This window comes from Ursus americanus, chromosome 25 (genome assembly GCF_024610735.1).
Source record: "Ursus americanus isolate L20-20 chromosome 25, mUrsAme1.1.p, whole genome shotgun sequence".
NCBI lineage: Eukaryota > Metazoa > Chordata > Mammalia > Carnivora > Ursidae > Ursus > Ursus americanus.
This window is the reverse complement of record NC_142151.1, coordinates 32755045-32773315: the sequence shown is the minus strand read 5'-3', so window position 1 is coordinate 32773315 and position 18271 is coordinate 32755045. Positions and strand designations below refer to the sequence as shown.

Genomic DNA, 18271 nt, shown 5'->3' with positions numbered 1-18271 from the left:
CTGCTTAAATATGACCTTCTCATCCAAGAACTATCTGACTCTTCAAGCTAGGCCAGTCCCTTTTCTAAGAGCTCATTTCTTCACACTTCCCCTTTGGTGAGACCCATCACATTTCACATCTAATTACTTGTTGAAATACATTTTAGCAGACAGATGCTAAGCTCCATGAGGACAGAGGACATGTCTCTCCTACGACACTGTGTCCCCAGTGCTTAGCACAATGCCCCGCTCAGATCAAGTATGCAGTGAACACTCACTGATTAATGGTTACTGCCTGCATGATTTGGGCTCTGTCTGCCTCTCCTCTCCACACATATGCTGCTTCACACTTACTGTTTACCTCTGAGAAAATCCCCTATCATTTCATATTTCCTTAAGGCCATGCTTGTCTCTGTAGAACTGTCTGCCCAGCCTCTCTGAACTAGCATCTAATCACTGTCGGTGTGCAGCCGTTGTCTGCATCACAGGATGCAACCCAGTGTGTAGCTGTGCTGTGACCCTTACCATGGTATTTGGAAATTATTTGATTGCCAGTTTATGTGAGCAGGGCTTGTATATAGCTTCTCTTATAACAGAGACCCTACTTTGTTCACTTATATTCATCCTGATAATGCCAGCACCTAGCACAAGTCAAACTGAATCAAAAAAGGTTAGAATGCCTCACAACTACAGGTATATAATCCTAGAAATAATTGCTGACATTATCGACTGCTTTCCATACGCTAAGCACAATTTTTTTTTTTTAAAGATTTTATTTATTTATTCGACAGAGATAGAGACAGCCAGCGAGAGAGGGAACACAAGCAGGGGGAGTGGGAGAGAAAGAAGCAGGCTCATAGCGGAAGAGCCTGATGTGGGGCTCGATCCCGTAACGCCGGGATCACGCCCTGAGCCGAAGGCAGACGCCTAACCGCTGTGCCACCCAGGCGCCCCAACTAAGCACAATTTTAAGTGCTTTTACTCTATGTACTCATTGAACCTCAACTCCTATGAAAGAGTTACTCTTATTCTTCTCAATATATAGGTGATCTGGAGACCCAAAAAGTTAATTTGTCCAGACTTAACCATCTGGGGAGTGGCAAGGCTGGAATTTAAACCCACTGGTTCCAGAGCCTACCCTCATCTTTGCTGGCCAGTCAGTAGAGTCTAGAACTTTCAAAATTGGGTTCTGGAATCTCTCTGTCTGGGTCAAATTCTGGTTCCTCTGCTTAGCATCATCTGACCTGGGCTAAGGTCCTTCTTTGCAAAATGGGGATAATTACATGTCCTTTATAGGGATGTTGTGAGAACTTAATAAAATAATCAGTCTCTGTGAAATATCAAATGCAGGCCATTGTAACACTGGTAAATCAATGGGAGCACTCATTTGACAGATCTTTTGGGGTTCTTTCCAATTCTAAATCCAATGATTCTGTCTGTTTATAGTTCCTCAGTCTTTTCTCTTTGTCATTCCTTGTTACTTTTCAAGGTCCTGGTGTTTCTTTTTAATAATTAACCTTTATATAAGGCCTGAGGCTATCTCTACATTTCTGTCAAGTAAAATCCATGGGCTTTGTGACAAGCATGTGCTGCCTAAAACCACAGTCCTGATTTCCCACGCTTAAATCTAGGAGCTGTGTGCCTGAGTAAAGATGTCTGGCTAAGGAGAGCAGCTGAATTCTTGTTACAGCCAGACCAGCAGGAAAAGAAATCCAGACAATTACTGTTGTCTGCTTTTTGGAAGCTTATTTTTTTTTTTTTTAAAGATTTTATTTATTTATTTATTTGACAGAGATAGAGACAGCCAGAGAGAGAGGGAACACAAGCAGGGGGAGTGGGAGAGGAAGAAGCAGGCTCATAGCGGAGGAGCCTGACGTGGGGCTCGATCCTGAAACGCCGGGATCACGCCCTGAGCAGAAGGCAGGCGCTTAACCGCTGTGCCACCCAGGCGCCCCTTTTTGGAAGCTTATTGAGATGTTCTAATTGTAAAAGAACTAAAAAGAATATACAATTAATTTGTCAACATTTGTATCAAATGTTTCCTCTTTCCAAGTTAGATGAAAGCCAATTTAGTATCATGTGTTCTCTTAAATTGATTAGCAGTCAGATGGAAACTTCCAGCTGTTTAGGTGATGATTTAATTGTAAAGACTATTCATACTTTGTCTACTAACACATGCTTTTTTAAATGAAACTCATAAAATCTTGATTCTTTTCATGTATATTTATATATATTGATAGGCACTACAGCAGCAAGTAATACTGGTGGAAACTACAGAGTGTATAGTTCTGAGATTTAGTGGTCTCACTTGTGAGCAGTTATTAATAGTAGTTATTCAGTAGTACAGAAGCAGATATATATTAACTTAAATAAATCTGATCTGTCCGTGTATTTGCTTGGTCCAAACATGGAACAAAGTAAATAAAAATATGGCAAAACATGTCTAAAATAGGTGAAATTGGGGACAGTTATGACATCAGGAAGGAATTTAGCTCACAGAATAAATACCATGAAGTCCAAAACACTTAGTAGGGGTAGGCGTCTCTGACTGCCTAATGAAGAGGGAAGTGAAAGACTGCTGTGTGATTTATAGTGCCCATAAACACAGAGAGAGAAGCACAACTGTTGTAGTTACTGAGACCATAGACAGATCTCTCCTGTTATCTGGAATGTGGTAAATAGCACCATCAGCAGCCCTTGTTCAGAAAATACAGCAACAGGGGTGGCTCGTCGTTAAGCGTCTGCCTTCAGCTCAGGTCATGATCCCAGCGTCTGGGATCGAGCCCCGCATCGGGCTCTCTGCTCAGCGGGAAGCCTGCTTCTCCCTCTCCCACTCCCCCCGCTGTGTTCCTTCTATTGCTGCCCTTCTTTCCGTCAAATAAATACAATCTTAAAAAAAAAAAAAAAAGAAAAGAAAATACAGCAGCAGGTATCTTGGTGCTGCTACCTTCGATATAGGCTATTTTTTGGCATTCTAAAGATGAATTCATTAAAAGCAGTTCTACATGGGTATCTTACGTAACCCATTGATGTTCTGGCTTAATCTGGAGATCAATTTATAGTATCTACAAGTAGAAAAAGATTACATTTTCTTAGATAATCCTGCTTGATTTTTTTTTCCACTTAGTTTTTGGCAAGTATTGATTAGGTATTGGTTTTAGATTACATGATCAGACATACCTGGAAACTGGAAGTGCCACTGAGAAGTGAGCTAGGTATGGCCAAGAGGATCAAGGTTTTCTTTTAAGAAGTAATTTTGTATTAGCCTTAAGTTGTGGACTATAGAACTGTAGTTTTTCAAATATGTGGTGAGCATCAGGAGAGCTTGGAGAATTTTTAAAAGACAGACCCATCTCCAGTTTTCTATTTAGTAGGTCTGGGGTGGGTAAGGTGAGACCATCTTCATTAAAAAACAAAACAAAACAAAAAAACCACTGTATAAGTGGTTTAGTGATTGGTGAAGTTCTAGAACTACTACCATAGGTTATGCTGCATTAATTTCAGATAGAAACAAACTGTAAGCAAGTATAACCAAAGACACCTTAGCCATAAAACCATCTGTTTTATGGTTAAGATTATATGTTCTCAAGGACTTTAAATTACCAAAGTACTGTCCATTGTAAGCCACTTCAAAAATCTATGCCTAGCTGGTCGAATAGGGTGATTTACTATATGGATTTTTTATTAGTAAGCCAGTTAGTTTTTGTGTGTCTGCTGGAAATGACGACTTTGAGTAGTTAATACGATTCTAGGATAATTTTTATTCTCATCATTGTCTGATTACATTTCCATATAGACTAAAAATATTTTGATAATTATATCCTATCTAGAGAGCATTTTCTTCTTTTTAGTCCACAAAACTTGTAAAGCATGTTTTAAATACATTCTAAAGTTATCTGAGAGCTCTAGCGATAGTTTCATTTGTAGGCTTTCAAGTGATAATATGAAAATGGGTATCTCCACATTATGTCTTTACTTACCTGCAGTAGTCACTAATTATAGACAAAATCTTTATCTGGTAAACCTTTGTTTAAAGTAGAAAACCGGGGCGCCTGGATAGCGCAGTCGTTAAGCGTGTGCCTTCAGCTCAGGGCGTCGGGATCGAGTCCCACATCGGGCTCCTCCGCTGGGAGCCTGCTTCTTCCTCTCCCACTCCCCCTGCCTGTGTTCCCTCTCTCGCTGGCTGTCTCTCTGTCACATAAATAAATAAAATCTTTAAAAAAAAGATAAAGTAGAAAACCAAGGATGTGTCTTTGTCTAGCATCAGTGTTTATAACAGCACCAGAAATCGCAGGTAGGTGTCCTCTGTTGACTTTTCCTTGTCTCTTCACAGGCATCGCTTCCATGACTGTGCCCGTGTACATCGCAGAGGTCTCCCCGCCCAATTTAAGAGGTCGGTTAGTCACCATCAATACCCTCTTCATCACCGGAGGCCAGTTCTTTGCAAGTGTTGTTGATGGAGCCTTCAGTTATCTCCAAAAGGATGGATGGAGGTCTGTAAATTGTTCTTACATTTAATTTTCAAATCGTGATTTTAGGCGATGGGAGAAACATTGAGAAATGATAAGAAATATGTAACTGGGTATTTTGAATCATTATAACTAATTTATAAGTGGGTGGCATTCAGCAAAATTGAAAGTGGACAAGAAGCTGATATTTATTTTAATGATAGACAAGGAACCTACCATTATGAATTGATATTTACAGGTTTTTTAGCATTTAGGTGACATTTCTCACACTGTGTGTAATCTTTTGCAATATTTGTTTAAAAATGAATGCAGCGATAAATATGTATGGAGTTCTTGAATTGTATCTGTGATTGACAAGGTGTTTATGAACTGCAGTTATAACTAACATCCTTTTTGGATTTAAGAGGCTGCATTCTGACCTGAAAGAAAGAAAACCCATGCTTTAAAGGTATAGATTTAGCTATATAAAAATATGTTGTTATGTATATTTAAATTTAAAATACACACATTGTTCCCTGGTCACTATTTGCCTTATTTTGAATCAAAAGAGATGAGAAAAGTGTTTTTAAACTGCTTTGAAATATTTTCAAACCAAACATTATAGAAGCAAACTAATCTTATGTTAAAGCTTAAAACTATAATAGGCTCCGAATTTTGATATCACACTTTATAGTAATCAAAACAATAGCTTCGTGTAACTGGTCAGGGAAATTTTGTTAAAAGGTGCAGCGGGTCACACAGTATTCTCTAACTTATTCTCTTGGCACTGCGGATTACAACAGATGTTTATTGAACATCTCTGTATGGGCGCTGGAGATACAAGATTGAACAAGACAGACTCTAGTACTTTTATGCACGGTACTTACAGTGTTGAAGTGAATTCTTAACAGCTGAAGAAAAACGGGTTTGATGAGATAAGGATGTAGGGAGTTAAGCTGTGTGAACAGCACCATAAACCATGTGCTTTGTTGAGCCGTTAAAGACTGAGACTGATGAAGCTTTATTAAAAGTTATGTAAGAAAACTTACTGTTGCCAATTAGGGCCTACCTGTGTCAGGACCGTTAAAGAGAGGACCCAATTCTTAAAGCATTGGTTTCTTCTACAGAGGTTGCTAAACCACTTTCCATCTTTGAAGGGACGAATCTCTGCCAAAATGAGAAATTACCTGAAAATTGGAGAAACAGGAAATTTCATCTTTCTTTTTCCACTCTGTAGATGAAGACAAAGATAGCTCTTACCAGCATAAACTGATACTTTGAGTCTTTTTTAGAAACTTGGTGAAAGTCAGCTTTCAACCCCATGTCTTTAAGTAGGCCTAAATCATTTATTTACATTAAGTTAAAAAAAAAAATTTTAGGGGTGCCTGGGTGGCTCAGTTCGTTAAGTGTCCGACTTTTGATTTTGAAAATAAATGTTAAATGCTTATAGCTGCCATAGAAAGTGTAAGAAAGAAGAGACTAGAGACAAAAATCATTTTCCAAATAACCCGTGGGATCCCAGCTGAAGTTGGAGACATATGTTTGCAGGAAAGCCGAATAGCATGCCTGTGTGCATTTTCCCCACAATACTAGACTGAAGGGTGAAAAAATAAACTGTAAGAGGATAGGAAGACTAACTTGGGCTGGTACTCAGCCAAATGCATTAACATACCAGATCTCTTGGAACTCACTTGCTGTTCGCATGAATACGCATTCACTTATGTCCACGTGCAAACAGGTTTCCTTTTTTTACTGGTGAGTTTTCTGTGTGTTACTCTCTTGCGGTATTTAGCATTCTTACCAGTGTGTTTAACTTCTCTGACTCCTGGGCTAATAGGAGTGTGGTTACAGGCAAATAAAGGTTGAAGAGCTACCTCAACATCTTTAGAACTGTCAGCAATTATAACTTATTTAAAATTATAACAGCACATAATTCATTTTTGTGGCAGTATATTTCAGAAATCCTAATTGAAATGTGGGTGTAAATGTTACAAATAGAATTTTTTCATACTCATATTTTTGCATGTTATCAAGTAAGGTGTCCCCTCTCTTCCAAGAGTTTTGACATTTTAGCATTGTTTATTTCCCTTTTTGACTTTTATTGCCTCTGAAACTGTCTAGTTCAAGTTACCAAACATTTGGTGTTATTACTGTATAACCAGTGTCCCAGATTTTACTAGTTTACGTTGGAGTAATGAACAATTTTAGAGTCTGTTAGTGAGTATTATTTGATCCTAACTAAAATCTCGAGAGACTGGTGGAACTGATATATTCACAATTTGCTGATTAAAAAAAATGCTAAGAGAAGTTAAAGATTTGATTGAGGCCACATGGTTGTTACAAAGAAGAGTTTAGAGCCAGTTCTTCTTACTTGAAATCTAACTACTTTCTTCCTCATTCTGCTTCCAGTAGTTTATAATTTAAAATGTAGTTATTGACAATTTTGACAGTAGTGACCAAATTAAGACTTACAGAAGGCGAAACTGATTAATCAGACAAAAACTTCTTAGCCTTTGTTCTTGAAAAACGAACTCATCTTTTGTGCCAGATGGGTCAAAGCTACTGTTCTCTTATTTGGATATCATAGAAATAAATTGTTTTCTGCCAAAGAACTAGAAGATTAATTTTTCTAGAAAAAAGAATTGCCAGTAGAAAATCGAACCTTGGTATTTGTGTAGCACTCTTGTGTTATTATATGTTTTTCCTGGGAAAAATGTCATCCAGCTTCATGAGGAAAGAGGAATAAGGATTTTGAAGAGATCATTAATGATTAGAATTTTGTGAAAACAACTTTATTGAGATATAATTCACATACCATTCAGTTTACCCATTTAAGATGCATATTCAGTGGCTTTTCGTATATTTGCAGAGCTGTGAAGCCATCACTGCAGTCAAATTTAGAATATTTTCATTACCCCGGAGAGAAACTTTGTACCCCTTAGCTGTCACCCCCCAACCTTCCAGCTCTTGCCAGCTCTAGGTGATCATTAATCTACTTTTTGTCTATAGATTTGCCTCTTCTGGACATTGCATGTAATGGTATGTGGTCCCTTGTGGACTGGCTTCTCTCACTGACCATGTTTTCAGAGTTCATTCATATTGTAGAATGTGTACGTGTTTTCTTTCTTTTTATTGGCCACTGTGGATATACCACATTCCAGTTATCCAGTTTTCAGTTGATGGACATTTCCACTTTTTAGCTATTATAAATAATGGTGCTATGAACATTTCTGTACAACTTTCAGGGTGGACCTGTTTTCCCTTCTCTTGAGCATATACCTATGGGTGGAATTGCTAGGTCATGTGGTAACTACGTCTAGCCTTTTGAGGACTTGGCAGACTGTTCTCCAAAGGACTGCACTATTTTACATTCCCACTTCGCACTGTATGAGAATTCCAGTTTCTCTGCATGCTAGGGAACATTGATTATCTGTCGTTTTGATTATCGTCATCTTAGGTGGGTGTGAAGTGGCATCTCATCGTGGTTTTGATTTGCATTTCCCTGATGAATCATGATGTTGAGAAAGATTTGATTTTTACCTAATATATTACAGTGCTTATAAAGATGGCTGAGGTATTTTAGTAGTTAGTATTAGTGATAACAAAGTTTTATCACTGCCTTTCTCTGTGCTGATATTTTTTAGTCTTGCTTATTGAACATGGATTTACTCACTGCCCCTCAAGCAAATGAAGGTTTTCTCTTTTTTCATTGCCGAGTTAAAGCCTGGCATGTTGCAGGCCCTCAATAAATATATAATAGAGTAAATTTAACAGCTGCCACTGTGAAGGTATAAAACACTTACCTGGGCATGCCACAGCTTAAATGTCTCACAGCCTCTCCATTTCCCACAGGAAATAAAAAGTCAAGCTCTTATCATGGTTTGTGGTGCCTTCCATTATCCAGTCTGTGCCTGCTTTTCTAGATTTTTCTACCTTATCGTTGCCTCCCTCCCTCTTCCTTTATATAACAGCCGTGCTTGTATGCCCGATACACCAGTTGCATCGTTTCTAGATTTTTCCATCTGCTTAATTTACCTATAACGCTTTCCTACCCTGTCCTGCTTTACTGGTCCACCTACAGTTCCTCCTTTAAATCTCTGCTTTTGCATATCATGTGAAACTGTTTCTGTTCCCTTGTCCTTTCATAAGACTTTCTACATAGCTTCACTGTTTTATACATTTCTTATTTTGAACTAGTTACTTTTCTGTTAGTCTCTCGATTCACTTTAGAACTCCTGAATGTCATTGACTTTGTACTCTTTTTTTAGATCTGGGAAAGAGCCTGGAACATAGAAAATGCTCAATTAATGTTTATTGAACTGAGCTGAATTGATTCAGCTCTAGGGAAGGGACTCTTAACTAAAGCGAAAAGCTATTGATTTTTAAACCAAAATACCAATTCGTTAATGTATGTTGAGGAATACATTTGCTTCATAGATAGCTGGAAAACTAAATTATTAATCATAAGTGTTTCTTATTAGGGGTACAAATCAGAGAATGAAAATTAGTTTCTGAGCTCATGTGGGTTTCCATCCCTCAAAATAATATGCCTCCCTGGCTCCAGAACACTTTTTGTTCTCTTTTGGACAGAGCTGGTTTTCAAATGAGTTTTCCTCTACTTATGATTACATAAACCATCATGTGACTTATAGTAATAAGACTGATATATCTAGAGAGGAGCTAAATTATTCTCTTTTATGTTGATTTTTGTTCATTTTATTCTCAGATTTTTAAAAAATTAGTGTTAGTAGCCCATGCACAACCATTTGGTGTCTGAATGTGCTAGGTATTTTCACATTTTTCATCATTTACATCATGCTTTTTGTGTGTGCTAAGGAGGTAGAATTTGAGGAAATGTTAAGTGTTGAATGAGAAGTACAGAATATTAGTGTTAGCAACATCTGCAGGAGAGATTTTTCTGAAATGTCTTTAGGCTAATTCGTGGACAGTGTGAGACTTGTGCCGAGTTCTTTGAAGAATTGGTGGACAGAGGTGGAAATGAGGGCAGAATAGAGGCCAGGTGAGGACAGGAGGCTTGAAACTGAGGTAATGAAGTACATGAGAGATGGGAGCCAGATTCTAGAGGTCTGTGAATTCTAGGCTTAGAGATTTTTGAACTTTTATCTACAGGCAAAGGGAAACTATTTTAGAGCAGAGCATGCTATAATGTAAATCAAAGATTAATATGAGAGCGATGCTCAGAATTTATTGGAACTCTTGGCTCCTGGATGGTTGCAGAGACTATATTTATGAGGCTGTCACCAGAATATAGGTGTGAGGTAGTGAGGTGTTACTCTTGGAGTCATCAGTTAGTATAGGAATCATTCAGTCATTCAAGAAAACCTTGTTGGGGGGCACCTTCTGTATACTGTGTTGTGCATGCTACTAGAGATAGATGAATAAGAAGTGCACCTGTTCTCAGGCACCTCACAGACTGATGGAGAGACTTTTTCATCAGCTTGTTAATTAAATGATGGATAGTGTTATGAGAGCTCTTAGGGTGTGTGAATAACTTAGCTTTATGATGGAAAGATATTTGAGCTGAGTCTTTATGATTAAGAGAGTTCCAGGCATAGCGAGGGAGAAGGAAATGTTAGGTGGAATAGAATTTTCAAAAGCCTGGTAAGTAGTGTGAAAGGGCCAGTCATGTGTGGGCAGTAGTGAGAAGTTTTAAAGCAGCTAGGTGGAGGGCTGTGATGACTATCTGGGAGTTTGAAGGTGACGTAGAAAGGTAGTCTTCAGTGGGTGTGAACAGAACTTTAAATTCCTTGCACTCACTTTAGCAGTACATTGAATCAAGTTTGTTTATTGGAAGTACAGAAAATAATTTTTAAAATAATTACCTTGGGGTGAAAAATGAGTCTCTTCCCCCCTAATATTTTACAATTTAAAAAATCATGTCAATAAGATGCTTTTGAGAATGATATTTCAAAAAGGTGGTATTTCTAAGCAAATTTATGCTGGGGAAAGTGTTCTTATAGTTTAGTGCTCAGAGATCAGTGGTATTTGGCTCCATATAAAGTACAGAGTATTAAGCTGTCTTAAAAATCTAACTGTGCAGTGGCCATTTTAAGAAAGATGGATTTGGCTAACAGCTTGATTATAAGTTAATATCTTAATGCTGAAGACACTTGTAATTTCATTGTTGACAGAATTAGGATGCAAGACTCTTTGTCATAAAGGTATCGATAGTGTTGTGGGAGGAATAGGTTTAAGACTTGTTTTCACAGCATGTGAATTAATTTATCTGAGCTCTAATATCTTTATGAAGCTAATGCTTCAACAGTTCTAGAATGTTATAGCGTCAGATGAGTTAATGGCTCTGAACATATGTATAAACTCTTAAATGCTAGTAGATATTGTTTGCTGTCATCTCCAGAAAGTCTTAGGTTGATTTTCTATCTTATATCTAAAGCTGGCAATAAAAATTTCCCTCACATTCAATCATCTGTTTTTTCCCCCAGGTAAACAGTAAATATAGTTTGCCAATGAGAGCGGTTGTATAAGACTAATCTCTCCTGACAATGATTATTATAAACCACAGAAAGAATTTTTAGAACTGTTTAGGACACTGGAAAACTCCAGCTCCAGGAGTAGGTTGGAACTGAAGGGGATTTGATTCTTTTTTTTTTTTTTAAAGATTTTTCTTATTTATTAGAGAGAGAGAGGTAGAGAGAGAGGTGGAGAGAGAAAGAATGCACACAGAGGGAAAGGGAGAAGCAGACTCCCTGCTGATCAGAGAGCCCAACGTGGGGCTTGATCCCAGGACCCTGAGATCATGACTTGAGCTGAAGGCAGATGTTTAACTGACTGAGCCACCCAGGTGCCCCAGGGGATTTGATTCTTGAATGGCTCATGACGAGTCTACATTTATGGCTTTTTACTTGAGGGTAGCCCTCAATCCATAATGGATAGCTAGAACTTAAGTAGAAAATTATAGTTTTATTTGCTTACAGTCTCAGTGGCTAGAGTTTAGGGTGGTCAGAGTGGGGTGGAATTTGAGGGTGAAAATCCAGGAAAAGAATGATCCACAGAGGAGGAAGCCCCCCAGATCTGAATATTAATTTGCCATGAATGTTTTACTGACCTCAGAACTCTGAAGATATAGCAGAGATTCCATGGAGCCTGTGGAAAATAACAGTTACAAGACGATAAAAGCTGGGAGAGATTTTATTTCCTGCCTGTATGAGGAGTGACATATTCAGAGTTTGAAACTCGAGGTTACAGCTCAGGCTTTCCGTTAGAACTACAGAAGGACCAGGCCTTAGAAGTAAAGACTTTGTTGCATGACGAAGGATTTGCCCTAAGACCAAAACTGAATCAGATTCACACTAACCCAGTATAAAACCAAGCCTCCACAAACTCAAGGGGGCTGAGAGGAAAAAGTCTATAGCATTCAGAAGAGAATAAAATCTAGGGTCTCTACAGTTTATCATTCACGATACTCATATTAGACATGTGAATAAACAGAACTTATGACACATAACTAACAGAAAAATTGGACAATATAGACAGACCCTCAAGATAATGTAGATGTTGAAATTAGCAGAGAGGACTCTAGAGCAGCTATTATTAATGTGTTGAAGGACTTAGCAAACAAGATAGTCATACTGAGTGACCACATGGTAAATCTCTGCAAAGAATGCAACCTATAAAAAATAAAACCAAATAGAAATTCTAATAGTGTAAGTACGATCTCTGAAATTATAAATTAACATATAAAAAGTTCATTGGATGGACTTAACAGCAGATTGAAGATGATAGAAGATAGGACCTGAAAACTTGAAGGCAGATTCATTGATACCACCTAATCTGAAATAGAGAAAATAATAAAGTTGAAAAAGAGGCCTCAGTGACCGAGGACACAAGGTCGAATATTCTTATATACCTCTAATTAATACTAAGTAGTCTAATATACATGTAATTGAAATCCAAGAAAGAATAAGGGAGAAAACAGGTTAAAAAAAAAAAAAAAAGTAATGGCCACAAACTTCCAAAATGTGGTGAAAGCACTAAGTCCTGATTCCAGAATACTGTGAATCCCTAGTAGGATAAATATAAAGACGAGCATATGCAGGCGTATCATAATCAAATGGCTGAAAACAGAAGATACATACAGAGAAAGTTAGGATCCAAGGAAAAGAAGACAGGTTACATGAAGAGCTGCAATACAAATGACAGCTGACTTTCCATCAGGAACAGTGGGAGGTCTGGAGACAATGGCATGTCATCTTTAGGATACTGTTGACCCTTGAACAACATGGGTTTGAACTGCATTGGTCCACTTAACAGATTTATCCGACAGATACAGTATAGTGCTGTAAATGTATTTTCTCTTATGATTTTCTTGGTAACATTTTCTTTTCTGTAGCTTTAAGAATACAGTATATAATACAATCACATACAAAATATGTGTTAATCAACTGTTAGTTGAATGTTACTGGTAAGGCTTCCAGGGAACAGTAGGTTAGTAGTAGTTTTTAGGGGAGTCAGAAGTTACATTTGGATTTTTGACTGTGCAGGGTGGGTGCCCCTCACACCCATGCTGTTCAAGGATCAATTGTACTGAAAGAAAAATGTCAATCCAGTAGGAGAATATCCTTCAAAAGTATAGGTAAAATAAAAACATTTTCAGAAAAAGTAAAATTAATAGAATCTCACCACCAGACCTCCTGCATTGTAAGAAATGCTAAAGAAAATTCTTCAGACTGAGGGAAATGACCCTTGATGAAAACTCATCTACAATAAGGGACAAGAGCACCAGCTATTAAAAATAGGCTAAATATAAAGGACTTTATTTTATTTCCTCTCAAATTTTTCTAAAGACATATGACTTCACATTTAAATGTAATGTACTTAGCTATAAAATATGTGATGCTGATAGTAAAAACATTAGAGGAAGTAAATGGAAATTATATGTTTCTCAAGAGTTACAGTGTTATCTCTAAGTAGTAAAGATGCCTATTTTTATCCCCAGAACAACCATGAGACTCTATTATAAAAAGATATAGCTAAGAACCCATTATAAGAATTAAAATGGAAGGGCATCTAGGTGGCTCAGTCAGTTGAGCATCCGACTCTTGGTTTTGACTTAGGTCATGATCTTGGGGTCATAGGATCAAGCCCCATGTTGGGCTCCATAGTCAGTGGGGAGTCTGCTTCTCTCCTCCTCCCTCTCCCTCTACTCCTCCCCCTGCTCTCTCTCTCTCTCAGGTAAATCTTAAAAAAAAATTAAAATGGAGGGATGCTTGGGTGGCTCAGTCACTTATGCGTCTGACTCTTGATTTTGGCTCAGGTCATGATCTCAGAGCCGTGAGATCAAGCCCTGTGTCCAGCTCCATTCCCAGTGTGGACCCTGCTTAAGATTCTCTCCTTCACCCTCTCCCTCTCCCTCTACCTCTCCCTCACTCCCAGTCACACTCTCTCTCTTAAAAAAAAAAAAAAAGAAGAATTAAAATGGATATTTAAAATATTTGGATAAGCTGAACAAAGGCAAGAAAGGAAGAACACAATAAACAGATGGAACAAATGGAAGGCAAATAGCAAATGGTAGACTTAAAACCCAATTATTGCAATAATTACAAAATATAAAAAATGTTCATTGTGCACAGAAACATGACACAAGCCTATATTGTCTAAAAGTGACACAATTTAAGTATAGTACTACAGACAGGTTAAAAGTAAAAGAGTGGGAAGAGATTTACTCTACAAACACTAAGAAAGCTGGTGTGGCTTCGTTAATAATCACACAAAGTAAGACTTTAAGACAAGCAGTATTTCCAGAGATAAAAAGGGACGTTTCATAATGATAATAGAGCCAACTAATCAGAAATAATAATAAATAATAAAGACTAGAAGTCGATATAATAGAAAGGTAAGCAATAGAAAAAAATGTTTCTTTGTAAAGATTAATAAAATTGATAAACTGATATGACTGGTTAAACTGATTAAGAAAAAAAGCTAAAGCACGAGTTATCAATATCAGGAGTAAAAGAATGCATCATTGCTATGGACATTATTAGGATAATGAGGGAATACTTTGAATGAGTTTATGCCAATAAATTCAACATCTTAGGTGAAATGGGAATATTGCTTGAAAGTCACAGCCCTACTAAAAACTGACACAAGGTAAAATGGAAAATCTGAATATCCCTGTATTTATTAAATAAATTGAATCGTTATTAGTAGCCTACCTGCAAAGCAAATCCAGGCCCAGATGGTTTCAGTGGTGAATTCTGTAAAATATTTAAGGAAGAAATAGTTCCAAGATTAAACAAAAGAAAACGGTGATGGAAGGAACACTTCCCACCTGGGGTTTTGAGGACAGCATAACTCTAATATGACCCAAGCTATTACAAGAACAAAAAACTCTAGATACTGATTGAAAGTATCCTTACAAAATAGTAGCAAATCAAAGCTAGTATAATAAAGTATAATAAATTTGTGGTCAAGTCAGTTATCTGAGGAAAGTCAGGTTATTTAGCATTTGAAAATTAATTCGTGCAGGTCACCATGTTCAAATTATTAAAAAAAGGAGGATCTATATAATTAACTCAATATATGCAGAGAAAGCATTTGACAGAATAACATTCATTTATGCCAAAACCTCCCAGCAAACTAGAAGAACACTTCCTGAACTCAGTAGAGGACAGGTATGAGAAAACCTGCGGCTAACTTTGTACCCAATGGTAAAAGCTGGAATGCTTTTCCTTACTATCAGCTACAAGGCAGAGATGTCCACTGTCACCATTTACAGTCATTCAAATTCATTCACATGGACAAGGTGATTCTAAAAGTTTTTACAGAGAAGTAAAGGACCTAGAATTGCCAAAACCATCTTGAAGAACGAAACTGGGAGAGTTTGCCTGATTTCAGGACTTAGTATAAAGCTAAAGTAATCAAAACATACTGGTAAGGACAGATAAATAAATCTGTGAAATAGAACAACAATGTGGATGTATCTCAAAAAACATGATTGAAAGAAGTTAAATGCAAGAGTACAGTCTCCATGATTCCATGTGATGTTCGTTAACATATAAAATAAGCTATGGGGACAGATATTCCATCATTGGTTGTCTATGGCAGTAGGGATTGACTGGAAAGAGAGGGGTAGTGGGAACTTTCTGGAATGATGGGAATGTTCTGATTTTTTATTAGGATGGTGGTTATAAGAGTACATATTTTTTAAAACTCTTAGAATGGTATACCTTGGATCTCTTCATTTTACTGTATACAAATTGTACCTAAAAATTGTTGACCTGCACCTTCTGTGAGCTCCTTCCATTATTTTCCTTTTCTGCATTGGCCAGTGACTAATTTAAATGCTGCTTCTGCATTGACACTTTTCCTAACAGCCTCCGTTGAAATAACTTTTGTCCTTGCTCCTACACTGTGCCAAAACCTCAGTCATAGCAATTAAATGTAATCCTCTTTTGTTTGATGATTGCTAGTGTATAAGCTCCTTGAAGCAAAGGATGTCTGCTAATCATGAAATCTCCCAAATCTGTAGGCCAGAGCTCTGGATAGGGAAGATTTTCAGAGTGACCAAAAAAAAAAAAAAAAAAAAAAAAAGAAGAAAAGAAAAAAAAAAGGATGTGTGTCTGTGTGTGCGTTATTTCTAGCACAATACTGTGCATTTTGTGGAGGTCATTGTATTTTGTCATGTAGTTGAAACCTACTTAACATCTGTGCAAAGCACAGTCACTTATTTAATATCACATCTTATTCTCTCGAAGTAAGTGTATTTTACTGCTTCTACTGTAGTCACAACACTCTAAATAAAATTTGGCCAAACTACCTGCCCGATACACCACTATCAAATCACTTTAAGGCATTTCCCCTACCTACACAGAGTTAATATTTTCTTATGTTTACATATTTGGCAAGATTTTTTAATAGTTACAGAATCATTCACCAGGTAACACAAAAGTTGCTCATTTGCTGATCATATTTTACCTGCTTTTTACTTGAAAGATTCCAACTGGGACATACTGATTTTTTTTTTCTTATGTACTTTCAGCCTTGTTCTCATGTTTACTCTCTTGCTGCCATCAGATTATCAAATATGTCAGTCTTCAATATTGCTGTTCTATGGGGTCCTTGAAGGCAGAGGGAAACTAATTTACCAGCCTGGGATCTCAATTTATTCTTTTAATTTCTTATCTGTTAAAATGGAGTTGCGAGTCATGCACTAAAATTGAAAAATATGTTAGGTGAGTTGTAATTATAGCAGGTGGCTAAATTCAGTGTCACCCTTTTTCATCTAAAACTTGGCATTAAGTAGAAACATACTACGTAAATTATAGTTTTTTTTTAAGATTTTATTTATCAGAGAGCGTGCACGTGTGCACAAGCAGGGGGCATGGCAGGCAGAGGGAGAAGCAGGCTCCCCACTGAGCAAGGAGCCAGATGCAGGGCTTGATTCTAGGAACCTAGGATCGTGACCTGAGCTGAAGGCAGACGCTAAACTGACCGAGCCATCCAGGCCTCCCCATAAATTATTATAATTTATATTTGGTGATTGTCAGGTAAATGTCTTGTGGTTGGTATATGATGGTGATCATTTCTTTTGTAAATCCAAGAATAGAGATCTTTTAGTAAATGCATAACTCATATGATTATTAAGTATATGAGAAGAACATGAAAAAAATTCTCAAAATCCATGGGAACATTGAACAATGAAGTCAGGTAGCTGAAGATGTAGGACTGAAGGAACAGTGTTCTTGAATGTGGTTAGAAAGGGTTGGGTTTTGCCTTTTTTAAGGGGAAAACATTTCATTACCCTAAACAAGGTAAATGATATATATTGGAAAGTTCCAGCTTGGCGGATGTTTTTTGATATCTCTGGTTTAAGTGCATTCATGATGCTTAATGATTGGTGTAGACTTTGGCACTTGATGTACATTAAGGTGATGTTTGCAGGGTAAACATCTCAGAATAACAGCTCAGATAGATCATAGGAATTCAGCCTTATCATTCCAAGTAATACAGTAAATCATTAGGTAACACTTTCGAAGAATTTACTGATTCTAACTGCTGACCCTTTTTATTTTCAACTAACTGTTTCGGGAAAAAATGGTTTAGAGTTTATTTCACAGTCTATGTAAAAGGATGCCAGTTGGAAACTGTCAAGTTTTGAAGAATAAGGCTTAGTATCTTAATATTTATGATATACTTTTTTGTGCTGTTCAGAAAGGGCTAACATGAACACGATTTGTAAATCAATAGGAAATAGATATAAACAGAGTGCAAGCTACAAGACAGAGGATGGAAATGAAACTATTAGAATGATACCGTTTGTCACTTGATTTTTTTCCAGTGTATTATAAGACAGTATTGGATATTAAGGAATATTGCTAAAAATCCTTACCATACAAGGGACAAACTTCAGAGATTATCACTGAACTAATCTGTGTTTTGAAAAATAGCAAGATTCTCTGTGATGAGAATATAAGGTAGAGATTTGGTTGAAAAATACATTTAGCAATGTGAGGTTGGGAGACAAGTAAGGAAGTGATTATTGAACTGCACCTTAATGCTCTCATGGCCTGTTGGGATAATTGGCTAACTGACTGCAGTCTCCAAAAAAACCTTTATACACTTCTCAGAGTGAAGTGTCCTTCCTTAGTAGAACTCAAGAGCTATAAAAACAATTGCATACAATTTGCTTTAAATATAACGTATTGTAATACAGCTTTCTTAGCTATGATTGTTTTTCTACAATAACTTGACTTATAATTAAAACCATAAATCATACAGCTCTCCTATTGTAACACATTGGGAACTTAAGAAAGAACAGAGAGGAGAAGAGACATAAACAGCATGTGGATGCAAGATACAATTCT

The 18271-nt window shown here is 37.1% G+C and overlaps 1 protein-coding gene across 1 annotated transcript in view; it reads left to right on the top strand.

The window, feature by feature from the left end:
• Nucleotides 1-18271, top strand: part of SLC2A13 (solute carrier family 2 member 13) — a 348011-nt gene that overhangs the window by 49811 nt on the left and 279929 nt on the right. The window contains exon 2 of the mRNA XM_045776522.2: nucleotides 4313-4472. Coding sequence (XP_045632478.1) covers nucleotides 4313-4472 — 160 coding nt within the window. The remainder of the gene's footprint in view (nucleotides 1-4312; nucleotides 4473-18271) is intronic.